The 22,982-nt window shown below is 37.1% G+C and overlaps 1 protein-coding gene across 1 annotated transcript in view; it reads right to left on the minus strand.

The window, feature by feature from the left end:
- The window catches only part of clstn2b (calsyntenin 2b), a 63,545-nt gene that overhangs the window by 30,882 nt on the left and 9,681 nt on the right, over positions 1-22,982 (minus strand). Inside the window, exons 2-6 of the mRNA XM_084125956.1 lie at positions 21,083-21,205; positions 14,899-15,094; positions 7,985-8,193; positions 7,762-7,911; positions 999-1,184 (exon numbers count right to left, since the gene is read on the minus strand). Coding sequence (XP_083982082.1) covers positions 999-1,184; positions 7,762-7,911; positions 7,985-8,193; positions 14,899-15,094; positions 21,083-21,205 — 864 coding nt within the window. The remainder of the gene's footprint in view (positions 1-998; positions 1,185-7,761; positions 7,912-7,984; positions 8,194-14,898; positions 15,095-21,082; positions 21,206-22,982) is intronic.

Genomic DNA, 22,982 nt, shown 5'->3' on the forward strand with positions numbered 1-22,982 from the left:
AGCAAAACGAACACTTTACCACACTGTAAAAAAAGTTGGTGCTTTAAATTTTTAAGTGCAATCAACTTAAATTACATTAAACTGACTTTAAAAAATGAGATGAATCTTGTATAACAATTTGTTTTTAAATGTCTTACCTTATTTTGTTAAGTTAAAGCAATGTGAAAACATGTCATAACATATATCTATTTATTACATGGCTTGGTTGAATTCTAATGTAGAATGCGGTGTGTTATTTCTTGATAACAGACCGCTGCTAAGTATAACACACCGTTGCAATGAAAAACAGAGCGTTGCTATGGACGCAGGATTCTAACCGTAGAGACGGAACGGACTATTTTCTTTAGCGGAAGCAATACAGTCGTTTTTAAATCAATAAACTCCTTTTTAAATCAATATTTTGTGTCAAATTATTGATTTATTTGGTAGGTAGCCATGTAATAAGCGGGATAATGTAGAGCGAGGCGGTTGTTATAGCGAATACAACCCCGACAGGCTGATCAGGACCCCGGTTGTTTTTGCTATAACAACCGCCTCCATCCATCCATCCATCCATTTAATTTATATATATATATATATATATATATATTAGTCATAGGAGGAGAATGACTTCATTTTAACTTTTGCTTTGTGTAGGATATCGTTATCACACCATTAATTTGAACATCATTTATGACACCATTAATTTGTGAATTAATTAGTCCCCTAGACTTTAATTCAGTGGACGCTGACATGAGTCATGTGAAAATGACCGTTAGTCTTCTTGAGGATCTGTGATATGAGCTCAATATCTGTGTTTCACAATACAATCCCTCTAATATGCATGAAGTCTTGGAAAAAATTACACTGATAATGATTCTGTTCTGAGACACATACCTATTCTAGGACAAGGGTGGAGGTTTTGTCTGACTAGTTTAGCCCTCAGGCACATTTTGTAATTAAACCGGCCCAAGAGAAATGAGGAAACGTGCAATGGAATAAATAGCTGTTAATCATACCGCAAAGCTTCTGTAAGGATCTCTCAGAGTACGACTGTCTGTCACAGCCTCTTCCATCACCACTGCTTTCCAGGTCCACTGTGGTCCTAATCCAGGACACAGATCCCTCACATGTCTCCAGGTGCATCTTGGGAAATAACAGCTTACTGCCTATTCCTGGTTCATAGTCGACAAGCTTGTTCCAGCCTGGAGAGAAAGAACGTTGGGAAATGCTTTGATAAGCAGCTAAAGTATTGGTAACAGAAAGAGCGATGGCAGGAAAACATTACAGTTAACATCACTGAGCTGGAAAATGAAGAGATATTGAGGTCACAGTGTTTCCCAGACTTCAACACGATTAACAACTCAATTTTTCCTAAACATGTCTGAGACATAACCTGCATTTTAAATACCCCTCAGAGAGAATACAACCTTCTGTTGTGCATTAGCCAAAACATTCAGGAAAGAAGTTAAAACTTAGTGACACAAATACTCCGGCGGTATCATGATAGAGCGATGGTGTCAGATGGTAATTTCGTTACCATTAAGATTACCATGGTATATAGTGTCCAAAAAATGTGCTAATGTTTTGTGCTTCTTTGAATTGTCAGCTAAATCGTAATAGACAACTGTATTAAAGTCAAACAAGCGCTGTTCATAATCCATTTTACTTCTGTGATCTGATGTATTTTAGTATATTCAACAAGAAAAAAGGCATAATTTAACATTAATTTGATTGTGTTCAAATTCACTTAAATAGGTCAAATTGAAGTTTACTTAGTTCATTTTTGTTGCGACTGCATGAACTGTGTTGGATTTTTAGTTCCCAGCATTGTTTTGCATAGGACTGATTTGGGAGAGTAAATGTTGAAATTAAAGGTATAGTGGAGGATTTTCTTTTTCCGGGTGGATCATCAAGACTATTGGTCCTCCTAGTTGTCAATCATCCTGGTGATATGTTTACGTAAGGCCGTCGTACGTGCTCGTCCCTAGGTAGTTTTCGCTTTCTGCACATGCGCACTTTCAGGTGTTTATGTGTGGTGAGCTACGGATTCAGCCATTCATTGAAGCTCGCCATTCTCACCGGGTTTTTTCAAAATGTCTGAGGGTCGTAAGAGAAAAAGTGTCTACGAATTGTATGACAAGAAGAGAAAGGCCTCTGAAGAAAGAAACAAGACCAGAGTGTTTTTGGGAGAATATTTCACATGCTGGCGTGCGCTAAAAGCACAGGTTGGGCTTCTCACTGATGCCTCAGTCGCGAAGTTTCTACTCGACAGGTAAAGTTTGGCATGCTATTTGGAGAAATCCATTTAAAATCACTGCTAGCAAAAGTTAATGTAAGCTATGATTAGTCTGACATAGTGGAAAAAGTGCAAATCTTCTTTTGGAAAGTAGGCTTGTATGAGCCATGCCTACAGCAACTTGTAAACAGAGCGTGCACGAGGAGAACTAGGCTTGTGCATGCTCTCTCCTGCACACGTTTAATAGACGTTCCCTCTCGGGACCAGGCAGAGTGTTGCGCATGTGCATTTTTTCAAAAAGTGGAGAGGGCGGTTCTTTTCTAAAATTCCTCAACTATACCTTTAAGTGTTAATTCTTGAAAGGGAAAAGCCTATTTGTGTTTTATGTTCTGTTATGTTGGACATTTAAAATAATTTCTGTTGTTTTTGTGGTTACCATTGTGGTTATAGGTTGTAGAATGGTGAAATCATAACTATGGCGTTTGTTGCTCCGTTCAATAAACACAGCTTTGCTAATGTCAGAGCAGTGACAAACAAAAAATGTATGTCTTGATTCAGATAAATCAAATTCGTATAGGCACTTGCCTTAAAAATGTTAGTAAAATCAAGTTATGTACTTATTCACTTTAATTTTAAGTAACTCATTTCAGATATTTACCTTTAAAAAATTGCAAAAACTTGTCTTAAGTAAACTAACTTAATCACGTAATGTACACCTTATATATAAATTAAAGTGTATATAAAGTAATAAAGTACGTTTTTTTGTCCGCCAGGTGAAATGTTGAGGTTATAGCCTAATATTGTATAATGCATTATTTTGTCCACCATATTAAATTTTTTCAGGATGTATTGTGTTTAATGAATTCTATAGCCAGTGGTTATTTAACATGAAGTTATGGGTGAAAAATTAAAACGGCGGACAGTATTAAATGGATTATGTAAACATGTATTCACATACAGACCACACACATTTTAGCTCACTTTGAGCTGTTGGGTTAGAGAATATGGAGCTGAAAATGATTGTTTTTATGCATGGAGTGAGCCTTAAGGTACATGTCCACCCCTGCTGAATTATTTACCCTTGCTTATGAGACACAACGGGGAGCTGTTTACTTCTCTTTCTCCTTCATGCTTTTTTATGTCAGATGTGAAAAATTGGCCTTTCCTCCAGTTTTCATCATCCAGTGGCCTGGAAAAAAGTGGCCTGAAGCTTCGACTGAATGTGAGTGTGTGTCTGTGTGTGTGTACAGTGTCCCCAAACACACCTGAGGGACAATCACATCAGAGACGCATCAAAGTGCATTCTGGGAGACACAGTCCAGACCAAAGTTTACTTGACTTTATCCATTGGGAATTGATTGGATGGTGAAAAAGGCAGTTGAAGTGGAGGAAAAAAGAGGGTTTTGATTATGTCAGCTGACAAAGAAAGTAGTCTCAGTGGGGAAAGCAAGTTATTGCATTTTAATGAAAGGTTCAAAGAAACTTTTTTGCCTTTGGAATAACATGCAAAGATAAAAGTGCACAATAAGACCAGGGACATGTATTAAAACGATGAAATATCTGTTATTATTTACTCACCCTCATGTTGTTCCAACGCAGCATATTTTAAAGAACGTTGACTTTCATTGAATAGAAAAAAAAAGTTTTTCACAAAAGAAAGAAAGTCATACTTTTGGAATGAAATGAGGTTGAGTAAATGATGAACTATCCCTTTAAGCTTATACTGTAAATAGGTTCAATGTTGACTTGTAAGAGGTTCTATTTTCATATCCATATTCACAGTTTTGATTTAATTTGAGGTTGTTTTCACAGTTTGATTGTTTGATATGATCTAGAATTTGATTCTTCATAATTTTGTCCTCATAGGTCTATTTTCACATTGTAGTATGTCTCAAAACCACAGTATGTTGATCAGCGAGTTTTACTTTCCAATGTAAGTACTAGCGATGGCTGTTTTACCACTACAGCTAGGAAACGACTCATGAGGAGAAGATACCAAAAATGGAAAGCGATTTTAAACATAATTTTATGCTTTTGTTTAATTTGACTTCTCAACATGCACAGAATGAAAGGCGTCTGTCTGCTCGTGTCAGTGGAAAGACTGCGAGAGAATGCAAGCTGCTTAGCGAAGGCAATTTCTGCAGAGACAAGCAGCAATGAGAAATGCATTATATAATATTAGGCAAAATACATGATACTGATAGGAGTTGACTTCCGTGAACTAGGTCAGATCGCTTTTATACTAAAGCTTATTGGAGTTTGCTTGAACCCTGAATGTATATGAATGAACCAAATGCAAACTTCAAACTAACTTGTTTTGCATTAAAGGGTGCCCTTTTACAAAGTCTTGATTTTGTTTTTGGGCTACTAGAATATGTTTTCATGCTTGAATGTTCAAAAAACACCTTATTTTTTCCCATATTCTCCATTGTTGCAGCTCCTCTCAGTCTGTCAGTAACGCTCTGGGCTGCGTTTCCAGATAACGATGGATCTTAGCACTCACGAGGATTTTCTGCGAGCGACTTTACGAACGTTCGTGTTCATTTCACGTGCGTTTCACAAAAATGCACTTAGCACGATTGTTCACAGCTGTGCTTTAAGTGCTACTTAAGAGTCGCTGTCTGTTTGTCAAGTGCTGAAATGTCACCTTGTAGAATGGCTTGTAATTGCAGCACACGCTTGCAATTTTAAATGTTTAACTGTTTTCACCTGATGTGCATTTTCCACGATGCCAATAATCTATAAAAGCACAAACCTACAAGACACCAGCAAAATGGCTGAACCAAAAAAATAAAAAAAATAAAAAATACATATTTTTAAAAAAGAGGAGATTAAGGTAATTTTAGAGGAGTTGGAGCTATACAAACATATTATTTTCAGCAGGTTTAATGGAAGTCATACAAATAAACAAAAAAAAAAAATCTGGGAGGGTTTTGCTAGAAAACTGACTGCAACTAGGGGCATTAAAAGATCAGGGAAGGAGGTCAGGAAGAATTGGCAGGACTTTGCCAACCTTGCTAAACAATCAAAACCTTATATTATAATCACATTGCATTTGAATAAAGTTAAAGGTGTAATCTGCCATTTGTCCTGGAGGTGACCTCATAACTCTGTCTTCTTACGATGCACTTGGGGATTTACGATTACTCCAGAGCACTCGTAGATCTACGATGATTTTTACGATCTACTTAGGCTTACGATGCCCTGTTTAGTTCCTGTCTCTATGAAGCCCCTCCTTCTGAAAAGCGCAATGTGCTCTGATTGGTCGGCTGGATCAGTGTATTGTGATTGATCAAGTGCTTCGAGTGTGTTTCACAAATGTCACGCCCCTTACCATAACTGCGAGTTTCAACACACTACTAAATAACTCAAGCAGGCCCCGCCCCTTTATTTTTGCATATACCTTGGGTGGGAATTATTTAAATGAAGAATATTTTGACGTGTTTGTCCCGTAAGAAACTCAAGACTACAATGGAGGCGTTTCAGGGAGTTCAGAAACAGTGACACTGATATAGAGATTAACTCCCGCTGGAGGGACTTTGTGCTTTGTAACTTTGCAGACCTTTTTCATGCTCAAACAGCAACACTAAAGAAAGATGAACATGTACAAAAAACATAATTGGTCCTCTTTAATTTAAATGCGGTTTACGAGGATGAGGACATATTGTGCTAAAATAAAGTTTAATTGGATGCATAGCCTTAAACATCAACAAAATAATAAATGGGGAAGCATATTTTCTTCTCATTTAAATGTTGCTTTTTGTCATTTGTTATTTTATTTAGTCTTTCCCCGCTGTCAGCGATCCAGTTGAGCGCCGCTGCGTTAGACTCAAAGCACGTCTAGCTGTAGTAAAAAAGATACCAGGAGCTTTAAAAGAACCGCATAATGCATTAGGCTGGCTATCATATGAAATTGTGTGTGTGTTAATTCTGATGTAAGCCTCTTGCTGCAATTGAAAGCAAAAAAAAAAGCACAAACCTACTGGAAAAAGACGGAGAGAGAGAGAGAGACAGGAGGGGGTCAACACTATATTGAGTTTAAAAGCAAACAAAAATAGCTTCAAGGGAAAAGAAAGAGACGGACAGAAAGTGACGGGAAATTCTAAGCATCTGGATTTACATTCCCAGAACTCTAATTACTCCTCAGTTTTAAACAAAATTCAATGTATTCATTGTGCATGTGAGCGTTGAATATGCATCTCATTCCCACATTAACTTAGGTGTGAATTTAAGTGAACATGCACATAGACACTAGTCACTGTATGAAGCATAGTGACACAAACTGAGGCGCTCTCATAAACTGTCCTTTTTCTAGTAATATGAGTGATACGTTTCAGAGAATTTGGATGATTCATTTCAGTGAACCAGTTCAACCAAATGATTCACAGATTTGAATCTGAAGGGTCTGTCTGAGTCACTGACTTTAATTATTAAACATGCAGTTTCTGAGCACATTTATATGAAATAGTTTATATAATAAAAGAGTATGACATAATTATCAGTGTTGTTATTTTTAACTAAAATGTAAAAACTTTTTAACTTAAAGGTGCTCTAAGCGATGTCACATGTTTTTTAGGCCAAAACATTTTTTGTCACATACAGCAAACATCTCCTCACTATCCACTAGCTGCCTGTCCCCTGAACACACTGTAAAAAAAACGCAATCTCTGTAGACACCCCAGGCTCCACAAACGGCAAGAAAAACAAACTGGGCTAACCCGCACCACGAAACATAACAAACTGTTCCAGCCAATAACCGACAAGAAGGATTTGGGGGTGGGGTTTGGGGGGTTAGTGCACGGATGAGGAGGAGGGAGGGTCTAGCTAGCCTCCGTATTGTTTGACAATACTTCAAACGTCAACAAGAAGTGACGTCACCCAACATCACTTAGAGCACCTTTAATGTTTTTGTTAAAGGTAGGGTATGTGATTTGCAAAACAGCCGGCAGATTTTGAAAATACACAACTCAAATGGTCCTACCTTCTTTCCTTTGACTCCACCCATTCGAAGAACATGGACATGGATGGGGGGAGGGGGGATGGTACGACCGTTTGATTGACGCACTTACTGTCCAATGATTCTAGGTGGTCTTGGAAATGATTGGCTGGAGTTTTTTGAGTCCTGCCTGTTCCACAGATGATTAAATTGCTTAATTTTCATTTCAGTGCTTCTAACTCAGTGGCTGTAAGTGGGTTAGGAATAGGATTTCAAGTGATTTTGAAAAAATGGCCAAAAAAGAGAATTACATACCCCACCTTTAACTGAAATTGAAAAGCTGAAATCAAATAAAACATGAATGTTATTTGAAAAACCTAAACTTCATAAGCAAATTTTGCCTCAGCAACTACCTGAAATAAAATAAGTTGAAGGACTGTACAAAAACACTGAAATTAGTGGATTAGCTTCCTCAAAAAGTCCATTACATCATGATATCTTCCCAGATGGACCACTGCAACCCGATTTCCAGAAATTGTGTAAAGCTATATTTCAGCCATTTGCATGTGCAAAGTGCATCTGAGACCAAAACATATTGAAATCTTACCCTGCCATCCAGGCTTGCAGACGGGTTTTACATGTATGTGTACGACAGCGTCCTGCGCCGCTCTCTTCTGACCGCAGTCGAACGCTGTCACGCGGATTTTATAATGTGACTTTTGATCAAAGCTCAGACTCTCTGTGTTCCTGATGTTACCTGCACACAAACACACACATTTAAATACAGAAGACAGCAAAGTGAATGCATGTGTGTGTGTGTGTGTGCTAACCGTTGCGGTCTATAGCGAAGGCCGTGTCGTGAGAGGTGATCTGGTAGTTGCAGATCTGGCTGTACTGTGGAGAACAGTCCTGGTCTGATGCCTGAACCTGCAGAATACTGTCAAACACTTTCCCCTCCGTCACCGAGCCGTGATACTCCAGCTGACCGAACACCGGGGGAAACTCGTTCACATCTCCCACTTGCACATGCACCGCAGCCCTGAAAGAGAGAAAGAGGCTTTTATTTTGATCCGCATTGTCCAGGATGCTTCATGTTTAGGGATGCATGATATATGGGCCACCATATCGGTATCGGCAGATGTATGTTGATTTTTAATTTTATCGTCAAGAAAAATTGGCCGATATGTTAAAGGTTGTATCAGTGATTTCAGGCCCAAAAAAGATCACATTCATCTAATCTTTCCTAATGATCCGCTAGCTGCCCGCCCCATAAGCATGCCGTCAAAAAAACTGCACACAGAAAAGATCTGCACACAAAAACAATTGGTTTCACCAACTACTCAAAACCAAAACAAATAGTGTTCCAACCAATCACAGACAGGGGGAGGGTGTTTTGAGGGTTTGTGCTCGTGCACGGCTGAAGTTGGAGCTGAAGAAGAAAGATCAACACCCTACACCCTCGGCTTTCAAATATAAAGAATTAGCGGTTATCGGCCAAAATGTTCATACCCTACGCGTGTTCTCAATTATGTTTCATTTAAGCATCAATTTCTGTCTCAGGTGTTTCCATTAAATGTTTGATTCTGTTGCAGTATTTATTAGTGTTGAATTGGCTTCTTTTTGGATTAGGGTCCAATTCTCACTATTAACTATGACTTTTGTGCCTCAATAAACTCCTAATAATGCTATTTAATAGTAAGGTAGTTGTTAAGTTTATGTTGTAGAATGTAGGATGTAGAATATGATCATGTAGAATAAGGCATTAATATGTGCTTTATAAGTACTAATAAGCCAGTATCATATAATATGCATGCTAACAAGCAACTAGTTAATAGTGAGAATTGGACCCTAAACTAGTGTGTTAAAAAAGTGCTTCTGTTAGTGCAGTAGTGGAAGTGATGTCTGGCCAAGGAAAAGTGACATCTGTACCATATATTCAAATATTATTTTAAAAAAATGTGTTAGTAGTTGTGCTTGGATTCAGTTGTTTTATTTGTGATAAAGCAATGAAACATGCCAGATTGTGCAGACATTTCTAATTTTCGTTTTAAGTTTTTGTAAGTTTAGGATTTTCATCATTTCATCAGTATTTATCAGAGGCGGACAGAGTACACAGCTTCATTACTTGAGTAAAAGTACAGATACCCCTTGCTAAATTTTACTGAAGTACAAGTAAAAGTACTACAGTCAGATGTCTACTTAAGTAAAAGTACTGAAGTACTTGTTTTCAAAAGTACTTGAGTATCAAGAGTACAAGAGTACATTTTCTAAGTATTGCATTACTACTGCCACAGTGCTTACATTTATGTACAGAAACGTCCTACATGGAGTTATGAAAAATGTTAATGTTAATACCTTGGAGAATGTAAAATGAATTGAAAGTAAAATCAAGTCATTTTCATCTTTTTACCATGTTGCTTTATTTAACATTTCTCACTTGCCCACAAGGCAATAGCACAATGGCAACGCTCTGACAAACCTCTGCTAGAGTTTTAATGGATTTTTTTGCACCCACATTTGAACCTGACTGTGTTAAACACACCGCATACTCAAGAACATCCAAGCAAATGCTCAGCTTACATTAATGTGTAATATCAGAAAAGAAAATTCAGCTAACAATTGTGTGTACATGTGAGTTTCTGTGTTTTTTCATCAATCAAATCACAGGGTTCCAGACTGCGACCATTTTTTGAGAATGTGCGAGTTAAAATTTTATGTGGTCGCATTTGTGCGAGTGCATGGTCATGTAGCCTACTACTCAGTTAAATTCACGCATGAATTTTCCTGCATTGAACTTGTTTTAGCGCCCGCCAAAGTGAATTTTTGTCCCGCCAAAGTCTTATTTGATCGGTGAGTAAAGTAGATGAACTGCCGCGCTTGTGACAGGGCGCATGTGTATGAGGCGCCAGACTGGACAAAAGCGAAATGAACTGCGCAAGCGAGCGACAGTGCGCGAGAGAGACCGAAAGAGCGTCGCTGCTCGTTCTTTCAGTTAAACATGCGCCCTGCCCTGTCACAAGCGCAGCAGTTCATCTACTTTACTCACCGATCAAATTTTTTTTTTTAGAAGTAGTAGTAACTGGTACTCACGGTTATGGATAGAAATGTAGCGGAGTAAAGAGTACAATATTTGCCTCTCAAATGTACTTGAGTAAAGTCATGAGTACTCCCCAAAAATGATACTCGAGTAAAGTACAGATCCCTCAAAATTACTGTACTGTAATTACAAAAGTACTGTACTCAAGTAAATGTACTCCGTTACTGTCCGGCTCTGGTATTTATATTTTATTAGTGCTGGGAAAAAATTAATCGCGATTAATCGCAACCAAAATAAAAGTTTGTGTTTACATAATATATGTGTGTGTACTGTGTATAATTATTTTGTATATATAAATACACACATATGCATGTATTTATTTAAGAAATATTTGCATGTATATACTGTATATACATTTATACATAATTTATATTATATATAAATATAAATAATTTATATATAAATAAATAAAAATCTTAAATATATACATGCATATGTGTGTATTTATATATACAAAATAATTATACACAGTACACACACATATATTATGCAAACACAAACTTTTATTTTGGATGCGATTAATCACGATAAATTTTTTTCCAGCACTATATTTTATTTTATTTTATTTCAACTCTATTTCAGTTACTGAAATGGATTTTAATAGATTTAGTTCGATTTCTCGTTAACAATAGCCATGTTTACATCTGAAGTTGGAATTTTAACTTATGCGCAAAACTGGAATATCACATAAAACATTTGCGAATACTGTTTCCATCCTGGGAAATTGGCGCAAAAGATCTGTAATAAAAGTGGAAGTTTCTGCAGTCAGAGAAGCAACTGTTTTTCCTCCATCATTAATGACTCGAAACGCAATAACAGTGTCATATCATCTGTCGTTTAGATGCTGGTGTTTGTGATCGAAATCATGTGAGACGCTTCTGGGAGAGAATTAAACCAAATCATTCTCATGACAGACTCATGCTCAGGCGTTTCAGAATGAACAAACCAGCATTTTAGATGCTGTGTGATGTGATTGGTCCGCTGGTTAATGTGTTTCCATCGTAGTTTATTAGCATTTCTTCTTATCAAATAAAAAATGTATCCGCCTCAATTTAAGTTGTTGGTTTTATGTGCATTTTTAGAATTTAAGAGCATCTTGGCGCTTCCATCCAGCGTTTTTATGCAATATCCCAAAATGTGCATAAAATAGGTAGATGGAAACATGGCTATTAACAAGAATGTTAAAAAAAGACTTCAGGACATGTCTTCTGTAGAGCAGATGTCACTTATTTTTCAAAATTTCCTTCTCTACAGATTTTTATAAACCCATTCAAATTGTGACTATGTCAGGGTGTGTTTATCAGGAATAGAGAATTTTAATTTGTGATTTTACTGGAACGTAGCATGATGGCGCACCACAGATGTGATGGCTGAGTTAAATGTGTATTTGTAGAGGGCCTGAAATGAAAAACAGCAACTGCAGTGCATTTAAATCACATTTTTCAGGTGGACAGTCACAATCCTTCAAGAAATATTAAATCCCAAATACTCCAAATCGTCTCTCAAAGACTTCTGCTTAAGAAATAAGACTTAAACTGACTTTAAAGAAAAAGGATATTTGATTTTTATTTTCAGTAGACTTTCTACTTAATAATTGAATGACTGCTAGTTGACATTTAGTTGCAAAGTTACTTATAGTTAGTAGAATGTCTAAAGTGGACTATCGAAATAAAGTGTAAATGACGCATTGAGTGAAATAGTTTTCCCATCTTTGTGATACTTGTGTTTGTAATTCATGAGAACTGATTTGCGTCCGGATCTGAACTAATTATTGCGCTCTGCTTTAGACGAGACGCTCTTCTCTCAAGAGAAAACTCTCCAAAAGCTCCACTCGTTCTCCATCACTGTCCAGGAGAAACAGTGAGATCTCATTTGCGATTTCCTTCTCCTGCAGGTCATTATGTCTTAGAAAAGTCTTCGGGGACAGAAAGATATTTTAAAAACAGAGAAAAAGTGCCTCAAGGTATCCTCACGGCCAGTTCTGACACACTTTTGCAAGCTGAAAATACCAAAATAACAAGCTTACATCATTCATGTCAAAGACAGCGTAAAAAAGTGAGCAACACTTTGCAAAGGGCAAAAGCTTCTGACAAATGACAGGATAATAAACACCCCTGATAATCTGTTATAATGTTAAAAACCAGAACATACGCACACACACATTAATGCGTTGTGGATGAAATCTATAGTAAAGCAGTGAGATTTTGCAGCTTTACTGCCCTTTAGAGTCTAATATCTCACTTTAATCCTTTATCCGTGCGTGTGTGTGTATGTGATGTATCGGAGATCAGAGCTGTCAGAGCCGGATAGAGTAATCCTGTCCGGATTAAAGAGATACAGAGTAATGAGGAAGGTCCCTCTCTCTCTACTCTTTTCTCCACGATTTCTCCTTTTATCATGAACCTTGTTTTTCTCTGGCTCATTCGCAAATGTCTTTAGACGTGTTATTTTGTTTCAAAGGATTCTGGTTTAGCTCACTGCATTAGCTCTATTAGACATATTTCTATGGATATCTGCAGGTAAATATAGCCTCGGCTCAGTGTTTGTTTGCAGCTTTCAGGTCTGCAGGTAAACAGGTTCATTAACATGAGCTCTTAAAAGCTTTTAATGCCTCAAGGTCAGTCACCAGATGATTACAGCACTAAGATGAAAAAAAACTTTATTTTTTGAGTGGCTGTTCAGTTCAGTATCATGCACAGTTATGGTAAAAAATGATATGTATACAGTAGAGATGCACAGATGTGTCAGCCAATTTTTTATCAATTTAAAACCATCTGCATTTTGGCTATAGCATGAAAAAGGCAGAGATAGCATACATATAAATAGCATATTAATTAACTGTGTGAAGGCATGAGTAATATAATGTCTTATAGTGGGGAAAAAGCTTTTTTTGTACTTATTTTGCTTATATAAAGTTAAATGGATCAAATCCATGTTCAATGAAAATGATTTAAAGATGCAGCAGTAACTATAGTAAACCTTAATGCATGTGTTTTTGAACTTTGATATGTTAAAACATGATTAAAACAGTAATCTATTTAAATGACAATAGTTCAAATAAGTGAGTGACAAATATCGTTATCGGTGTTAAATCGGTATCCGTATCTTCCAAAAAATCCTATTGGTACATTCCTAGTATATAGTTCAGTAAAGGTTTGTACACATTTCTAACTATGTTTTCATCCACCTATTTTTATGCAGATTTTGGGATAGCTAAATTCTAAAAACCGGCATAAAAAAACGTATGCGCTTAATTGAGATAATTTTTTATCCGATAAAAAGACATACGCAGAAACTACGAAAGGAAACACATTTACCAAATAAATCTCTTGATGTGCAACAAAAAACAGAGGATGTGATTGTGTATCTGGACTAACCAGTGGATCAGTTTCACTGCACAGAATCTCAGATGTTGGTTTGATCATTCTGGAGAATGATTTGGTTTAATTCTCTCCCAGAAGCGTCTCATATGATTCGCGTTCCCAAACATCAGCATCCGAACGCCAGATAACATGACAGCGTTTATTGTGTTTCATCCGCGCGCTCTGAGACACAAGTCATTTATGATGGAGGAAAAAAGAGCCACAGTTTCTTCCCTGAGTGCACTTCCATTTTTATCATTAATATTTTGTGCCTCTTGAACACATGAGATGGAAACTGTGCTTTATTCTCAAATGTTTTATGCGATATTCCAAATTTCCACATAAAATTAAATTTGCTACTTTGGATGGAAACATAGATGCCCGATTACTAGATTAAATGTGGCCTGTGTTTCTTTATTGAAGATTATTGAGTCTGAACACTGACTGATTGCCATTAAAGGTTAGTACACTACAGACATATTAGAATTATATGAATTCATAAATGTTATATTTAATAAAATATGTTTTCATTATTGCGCCTTATCATTCATATAGATAAACTACTGTATAAAAGTAAATAAGGATTTAATTTTAGCAATTTTCCGCAAGGATGCATTAAATGTTAAATGAATTACAAAAGATCTCTATTAATAAATAAATGCTGTTCTTTTGAAAATTCTATTAATCAAAGAATCCTAAAATAAATGTTTCAGTTTAAAAATATGAAGCAGCACAACTGTTTTAAACATTGACAATAATAACGACCTTTTCTTGAGCATCAAATCATCATATTATACTGATTTCTGAAGGATCATGTGACACTGAAGACTGGAGTAATGATGCTGAAAATCCAGCTTTGATCACAGGAAAAAAAATACATTTAAAAATATATTAACATAGAAAACAGTTATTTTAAATTGCAATAATATTTCAAAACATTACTGTATTTTACTGTATTGTTGACTAAACGCAGCCTCGGTGAGCAGAAGAGACTTCTCTCAAAAACTTAAACCCAAACCTTTGAATGGCTGTGTATAAATGAAAATTTAAAATTATAATTTAAAAAGTTTCAACTACCCATTAGCAGGCGCAGGGAACCTCTAAAAGAAGAAAAAATAAAAATATCTTCAAAAGAAGAAGCTGTGAGTAACAGAGAGAGGTGAGTCAAGCACTGCTGAATCATTTGAGAAATAGTTCACAGTGTTCCTTGCTTTCAAAAGCATTCCCTCACAAATATGAATCACGCTGAGTTGGAGAACATGCATTTATTTAAACACACACTGACTTGTGTGATCTCTTCTCCCCGCGTCCCTCCGGCCCCGTGCCACAGTCGTGAGCTTGAATGATGAAGGTGAATTCTCTGTGGCTCTCGCAGTTGACCGGTCCTCGGGCCCGCAGCTGGCCTTCTCCTGACGTGCTGTTCAGAACCACGGCCACGAACGGAGCGCTCAGACCCTGCACGTGAAAGCCACAGATTTCACCTAAACACACACACAGACAAGATGACAGATTAAGATCTGAAGGGGGCAAATTCTTAACGTTTGCAGCTTTTTATTGTTTTTCTACCCTTAAAATGTCACTGTCAGTATAAGTAAGCAATGCAGAACCTGATTTCATGTTCCTAGATCATCAACATCTGTTGTTGATCCTGGAACAAATTTCCAATCAGATTTGATGGACAGGTTTACAGTTTATGTCAAGTTTAGGCTTACAGTCAGGGTTTGGTGGTTCTACATCAGTGTTATTCACCTGTCGTTTCCCCCTGATTTTAGGGATAATTTGTGACCCTGGATCACAAAAGCAGTCACATGTCGCACGGGTATATCTGTGGCAATAGCCAACAAATACATTGTATGGGTCAAAATTATTGATTTTTCTTTTATGCTAAAAATCATTAGGATATTAAGTAAAGATCATGTTCCATGAAGATATTTAGTAAATTTCCTACCGTAAATATATTAAAAAATAATAATTGTGAGTGAATGCAGCACAATCGCGAACATAAATGGACAACTTTAAAGGCGATTTTCTCAATGTTTAAATTTTTTTGCACCCTCAGATTCCAGAATAGTTGTATCTCGGCCAAATATTGTAATATCTCAATATATTTTTTTTAATTAAAAATCCGGTGGCACGCCGAGGAAGGTTCACCATTCTCGGGCACGGCCAGATCGCCCTGCGGTCCTGGAAGTCCCGTTGGAGACGTGGGTGTCCGCCACGCTCACTGAATGAATGGGGATTTGGTTTTTCGCGAATATAAATATTTCAAATAAATGCTGTTCTTTTGAACTTTCTATTATCTGTTTTCAACATTGATAATAAGAACCGATATAATTGAGCAACAATAATTGATAATTGAGTAATGATGCTAAAAATTCAGCTTTGACCACAGGAATAAATTACATTTTAATAATTAATATATTCATATAGAAATTTTTTAAATAATATTTTAAATAATATTTCACAATATTGCAGTTTTTACTGTATTTTCGATCAATTAAATGCTGCCTTGGTGAGCAGAAGAGATTTATTAAACATTAAACAAGTCCACTTATAATGTTAGTCAAGCCAACATCATCACTGAGTCCTCATGTTGATGTAATTTGACTTTGGCTAGTAAGAAACCACCTACAATACCCTAGCAACACCTTAGCAACCCCCGAAAGACTAGAAAATGGACATCAAGATGCTGACAACCACCCCCAACACTCTAGAATTGTGCAGGCGAGTTTTACACCCTGACCTTTTTTTTAAAATCTAGTTATTCTTGTGTGTGTGTGTGTGTGTGTGTGCGTGTGTGTGTGTGTGTGTGTGTGTGTGTGTGTGTGTTGAGTAAAACAGCGCTGCTGTCCGACACCGATAAGAGTATTCTCCATCTCTCCTCTCTTTCATCTTCAGAATAATTCCACGTTCACCACGTATACAAAACAACAGAGAGAGAAAGTGCGAGTGAGATGCGGCAAAAAGCAGCAATCCCTTTGTTGAATAATATTTCAAAATCTTTCACTGGCTATATCTTTGTGCATGTGCGAGTACAAAAGACTAAAAATTAATAATAGTGCATTCATGCACATGAAAAAAATTACTTTCAGAATGTGTGGGTATTTTGTGTGTTATTCCAGCTTCATTTTTATCAAAATGTAGTGATGCACTAGTAAGAGGGCATACTCTTGCATTTAGCCTGCGCTATTTTTTAATTGTTGGTCTACATGTTTTTATAAACATGAATTTTGTTTCATTCTGTTTTGTTCCATCTTGATGCTTTTAATGGATGTGCGAATGGCCCTTTCTGTGACAAATTGCTTACGCTTCTCTATTGTGTGAGTTGCTTTGGATAAAAGCATCTGCTAAATGCAGAAATGTAAATGTAAGTGAGCAATGTTTTCACAAAATCCAATCATAAGCTGTCAGAGGAGATGCATTAATACTAATCATAAAGAGCAGTCTGTCTCGTCTGACCACTTGTGACTGTATCACCTGAGATGAATGTTAAGTACGAGTCGATTATTGCAAATTATTGCAAAATAAAACCAGATAGGGTGACTTGCCCAGTCTTGTATCATGCTGAGGGGGTTTATTTTGCAATAAAGAAGGGAAACCGGACATTATCTTGCCAAATAAATAAATAAATAGACTTGAAATATTGATTTGAGTTGAAATTATTTTATTATGAGAAAAGAAAGGGACCGTGGAGGGATATGAGAGATATGAATGAAGTTTTTCAGAGAGCCGCCCAGTTCACACACAAACCTATAGAGGATATAGCTGGTGTGTGGTTTGGATGTAAACAGACCCCTTGATATTCCATAACTGTGATATATATATTCATGCTCTGCCAGGGTTGAATATGCTCTGATTATACACATAAATATGGATATAGAGATGACCATGACAGCGTTGGTTATATATAGAGGATTGAAAAATCAGTATGGAGCACATGAATTGAAGGTAGGACCACTAAAGGGACACACACACACTCACTCACTCACACACTCACTCACTCACTCACTCACTCACTCACTCACACATACACACACACACACACACACTCACACACACACACTCACACACTCTGATATGCTCTGATTATACACATAAATATGGATATAGAGATGACCATGACAGCGTTGGTTATATATAGAGGAATGAAAAATCAGTATGGAGCACATGAATTGAAGGTAGGACCACTAAAGGGACACACACACACTCACTCACTCACACACTCACTCACTCACTCACTCACACATACACACACACACACACACACTCACACACACACACTCACACACTCTGATATGCTCTGATTATACACATAAATATGGATATAGAGATGACCATGACAGCGTTGGTCATATATAGAGGAATGAAAAATCAGTATGGAGCACATGAATTGAAGGTAGGACCACTAAAAGGACACACACACACACACACGTGTGTGTGTGTGTGTGTGTGTGATTGACATGCTCTCCAGTATTTCCAGTAAGCTGTCAGCTGAACACAAAGCTCAAAGAGAGAGAGAAAACCCTTGAACAAAAGAATTCTCGCTCAAATCTCTTCCTCCAGTCTTCCTCAGACAGTCTTCTCTCACTTTTTCTACCAATGAATTTTCATCAGGATATTCTTCATTCTCAGTGTCTCTCATTGCCTGTGCTTCTTTTCAAAACTTTGGGGTCAATAAGATATTTATTTATTTCTTATATGTTCTTTCGATCTTTCTATTCATCAAGGAATCCTGAAAACAGTGACACGGTTTATAGAAAAGCAGCACAACTGTTTTCAACATTGATAATGATAAAATATTTCTTGAGAGGCAAATCATCATATTATATTGATTTCTGAAGGATCATGTGACATTGACTGAAGACTGGAGTAATGATGCTGAAAATTCAGCTTTGATCAGGAATAAATTAAATTTTCAAAAATATTCAAATAGAAAACAGTTATTTTAAATTGCATTAATATTTCACAGTATTACTGTTTTACTGTATTCTCGATTAATGCAGTCTTAGTGAACACTGTAGATGCCTACAAATACTGAATACTGTATGAATGCATGATGTTACGCAGACATTGAACACTATGAAGGCGGCGCTAATCGAACACAGCTATACTATACAGTCTCTCATTTACCACCATGTGTTTAATCAGTGTTTACAGCCGGCTGAAGGCCCACACCACATAATTTATCCTCTCTGTTACTGTCTCTTTATGAGACGGAGCGTCGTATAGGCCTTGTGGGAGTCGTATACGTCTGCACTCGGAGTGACCCTTCACCACACACACCATGAGCACGCTTTCTGTCCTTCCCTCTGTCACTCATTCTAGCACTTATCCCTTCAGTCTTTTATAGCTTATTTGTAGCAGTTATTTTTTTACTTACTGTACTTTAGCTGTTTTTCCTTATATTTTGCCTGTCACAAAAAGACCCCATTGTGGCCACCCGCTGGCAAATGTGTATTTTTAATCGGCAATGGCATTTTTCACTCGCATTTGCCACTTAACAAATGTTCATTTCAGACCCTGGTGTTTTAAAGCAGTTAAGTGGTATTTCAGAGGAAATACATAACTTCCATCTAGTCAAAATAAAGCTTGATTTATCCTCCATTATAACCATAACAGACTGTACCTTTGGTTTATATGTTGTCCTTCACAATTATCTTTAAGTATTTACTCTGTACTTTAAGGTGAAGTTCTTCAAAGTGTTTCAGAGTAAAACATATCAAAGCATTGCTTAGCAACTACATGATGAATCTTGCATTTCATCTAGCATTCACTGTGACCTTTGACTTTCAGAACCTCTGGCTATTTCCATCCACACCGCTCTGTGTAAAGCTGTTAGAATGCTCTGTTCAGATCACTGGAGCTTTACGCCCATCAATTATTCAGAATGTTGTTTTGCAACCTGGAAACAATTACCCTCTTAACAAACTCACTCTTGTTTCAGCATAATTCACACCCTCTTAATTAATTACACTTCATCGTTGGTTGCTGGAGAACCATTAATCACACTTCATATTTCATTGCATTTTATAGGCACATTACCTGTAACATCACATCGAAGACATGTTAAGTGTCAACTAAAAACCTAATTCAGTCAGTCGTGTGCTTTTGCATGCATGGATAATATTTTCATGGTTCAGTTCAAAATGCTGTAAACTTTACAACTTTAAACTTGTGGTTAATCTATCTACAAGTGGTTAATCTATCTGCTGTCTTCTAATCTGTCCGTCTGTCTAAACTAGATATGTTTATTATAATATTTATTTTATTACAGTATAAAAATCATTACGCCTAGAAAGTCCCCATAAAACATGGAAACTCAACGTGTGACGGTGTATGTGTGTGTGTGAGTGAGTGAGTGAGTGAGTGAGTGAGTGAGTGAGTGAGAGTCAGTGAGTGAGTGAGTGAGTGTGTGTGTGTGTGTGTGTGTGTGTGTGTGTGTGTGTGTGTGTGTGTGTGTGTGTGTGTGAAGTGAGTGTTTGTGTGAGTGTGTGTGTGTGTGTGTGTGTGTGTGTGAAGTGAGTGTGTGTGTGTGTGTGTGTGTGTGTGTGTGTGTGAGTGAGTGAGTGAGTGAGTGAGTGAGTGAGTGTGTGTGTGTGTGTGTGTGTGTGTGAAGTGAGTGTTTGTGTGAGTGTGTGTGTGTGTGTGTGTGTGTGTGTGTGTGTGTGTGTGTGTGAAGTGATTGTTTGTGTGTGTGTGTGTGTGTGTGTGTGTGTGTGTGTGTGTGTGTGTGTGTGTGTGTTGGGTATCAGGGATCTCACTGTCTTTCTAAGGGGTCCGATCTCTTTCACCAGCAGATGTCTGAACAGAATTCTGCCAGTAAAACCTCCACTAACACTCCCCAAAGAACTCATTTATTTAGGAGGAATAAGAAAGTGAAGAGACTGTTAAATCTGATAGTACTTTATGGAGAGAAAATGAAATCCGCCAGTGGCATTAAATAATCAGAGAAGGAAAAAAAAAATGAAAGAATAAGAGCTGGAGGTAAAAAGAAAGATTCCTTTTTTGAGCTATGCTAATTGTTATTTTAAAAATTAATTCCACCTGAATCTTATTAAGGTAGCAAACAAGATAGATAGATAGATAGATAGATAGATAGATAGTAGTGTAGAATATACAGTTTGTACAGTATAAAAATCATTATGTCTATGAAAAGTCCCCATAAAACATGGAAACCCAACAAGTGTGTGTGTGTGTGTGTGTGTGTGTGTGTGTCCCCTCAGGCAGTGACTCATTTTACGTGTATCAGAGAGATACAGTTTAGTTGGAGTATCTGATACACTGGCAGTGCGATCTGGCAACCAGCGGGGATCTGGAAACGCATAACGCATCTAATAACCAAAAAGAACAGATGGAACACACACACACACACACACTCATCAACTGAGACGGCCTCAGGAAAGATGTGTGTGCAGTGATGTACTACAAACCCAGTAGCCTATAAAGCTGTAATTTCTTGCTTTCTGTACCTGCGTATGGAACTGGTGCATCTTTGTCCAGAGCCACTAAAGGAGGATCCAACAGAACCACATCTGTGTTTTCTGTGATGATGCCATGGTATGATGTTTCGATCCACGGCTTGTGCTTATTCACTAAGAGAAGAAAGAGAGAGAAAGAAATTAGCTTTGATTTAAGTCCAAAAATAAACCATCGTGAATCTGATTTGAAATAGAAACTTCTGCACATCTAAACCTGGTCCTTTTCACAAAGGCCTTTCTAAGAATACTGTTCAATCAATTCATATTGACATGAATGAACTCAATTGTATGCAACTGTATTGCTCTTTCAGAGCATTTTTTTTCCAGCTGATGAACGATAAAAAAAACGAACAGCCAATCAGAATCCATCCTGCTTTTAAGAGCTTGAGCATTTAAAGTAGCAGATGACAAAACTGCAGTGTGCTTCGAATGAACAGAGCATTATTGTCCGCTGGTGTGGACGCTAATATAGTTAGATATAGTTATCATTCTTGTTGTGAACGAGACTTTACACCAGTTGCTGTAAGCATCACACAACAATGTTAACAGTGCTGGCTTGCTTCTTCTCCAGCAGATTTGACATCATCCTGTCTAAGAAGGGGTTAAAGCATTATGGATTGTTCCTTTTGCATGTAGCATTTCTTTTTGTAGAGATTTCATGTTCAAGATACATGCATGTGAGATAAAGAAACACTTGAGGCAGAACCAATATTGAAGTCTGAAGTTTAATATTAAATCAGTGTATTTTACAGCCATCCATTTAAAAATGAGCCGACGGCTTGCAGCAGCCATTCAATTTTTATGTTGTACAATGAATTATGTGGGTTAATTTAAAAAATGTATAATGCAATATGGGATATAAAAACATATTTTAACACATTTGGATCTTTAAGACCACATACAAGCTATGTTGTTTGATTTCTATTCAGAGGCGCTGACTGAATACAATTGTGACAGATACAGAGCAAATGAAAATATACAATCATTTGTAATTAATGTACGGTCACTTGTGAATTACTCTTTGAAAAGGTCAACCCACATGTGCACCTGATATTCTCTCACCTTCTTCTCCACCCACAATTTTTCATCTTAAGAAATAAAGCGTGCTCTCTGAAGGTCAGGGCCATATCATTTACTTGTTTTATGTCCCAGAGAGACCAACTAAAGCTGAGGGAAGCACAGGAGAGAGAGGAAAAGAATGGAGGACAGAAAGAAAGATGAGGCAAATGGGGAGTGTGAAATTGAACTGAGTCAAGTCAAGTCACCTTTATTTATATAGTGCTTTTAACAATACAGATTGTTTCAAAGAAAGCTTTACAGTGATAACAGGAAAATAATGCAACAAAGTTTGTTTCGGCTGTACAGCATCTAGAAGAAAATAGTGTTATAGTCCAGCTTAAGTAAGTTCAGTGATGGTTCAATTCATTTCTGTTGTGAAAAAGTTATTAATTTAGTTCATTTATCTATACAGCCGCTCTGGAGAAACAGGGATGTCCTCGTCCAGCTCAGTTCTCATATAATGATGTCAATGCAGATCAGTAATATTGTTGAATATTAAGTGTCCCCAACTAAGCAAGCCAAAAGCCAAAGACAACATTGACAAGGAACCAAAACTCCATCAGGTGACAGAATGAAGATAAAAAACCTTGGGAGAAACCAGGCCAAATCACTAAAAATCGACATCTTTTTGAAAGACATGGAAAATAAGTAGGACTTTCATTGACTGTTGATAGCATTTCAGCTCCTGTATATCCTGCAAGACTAATAACTTTGGCACTAGAAATGCACTAAATCAACACACAGTAATATATTCTCTGCCTGCTTTTCTCTCTTTCTCACACACACAACAGAGGAAATAAAGTGTTAATCTATCTTAAAGCTGTTTTAATCC

The sequence above is a fragment of the Abramis brama genome, assembly GCF_963993115.1.
Source record: "Abramis brama genome assembly, chromosome: 10".
NCBI classification, from domain to species: domain Eukaryota; kingdom Metazoa; phylum Chordata; class Actinopteri; order Cypriniformes; family Leuciscidae; genus Abramis; species Abramis brama.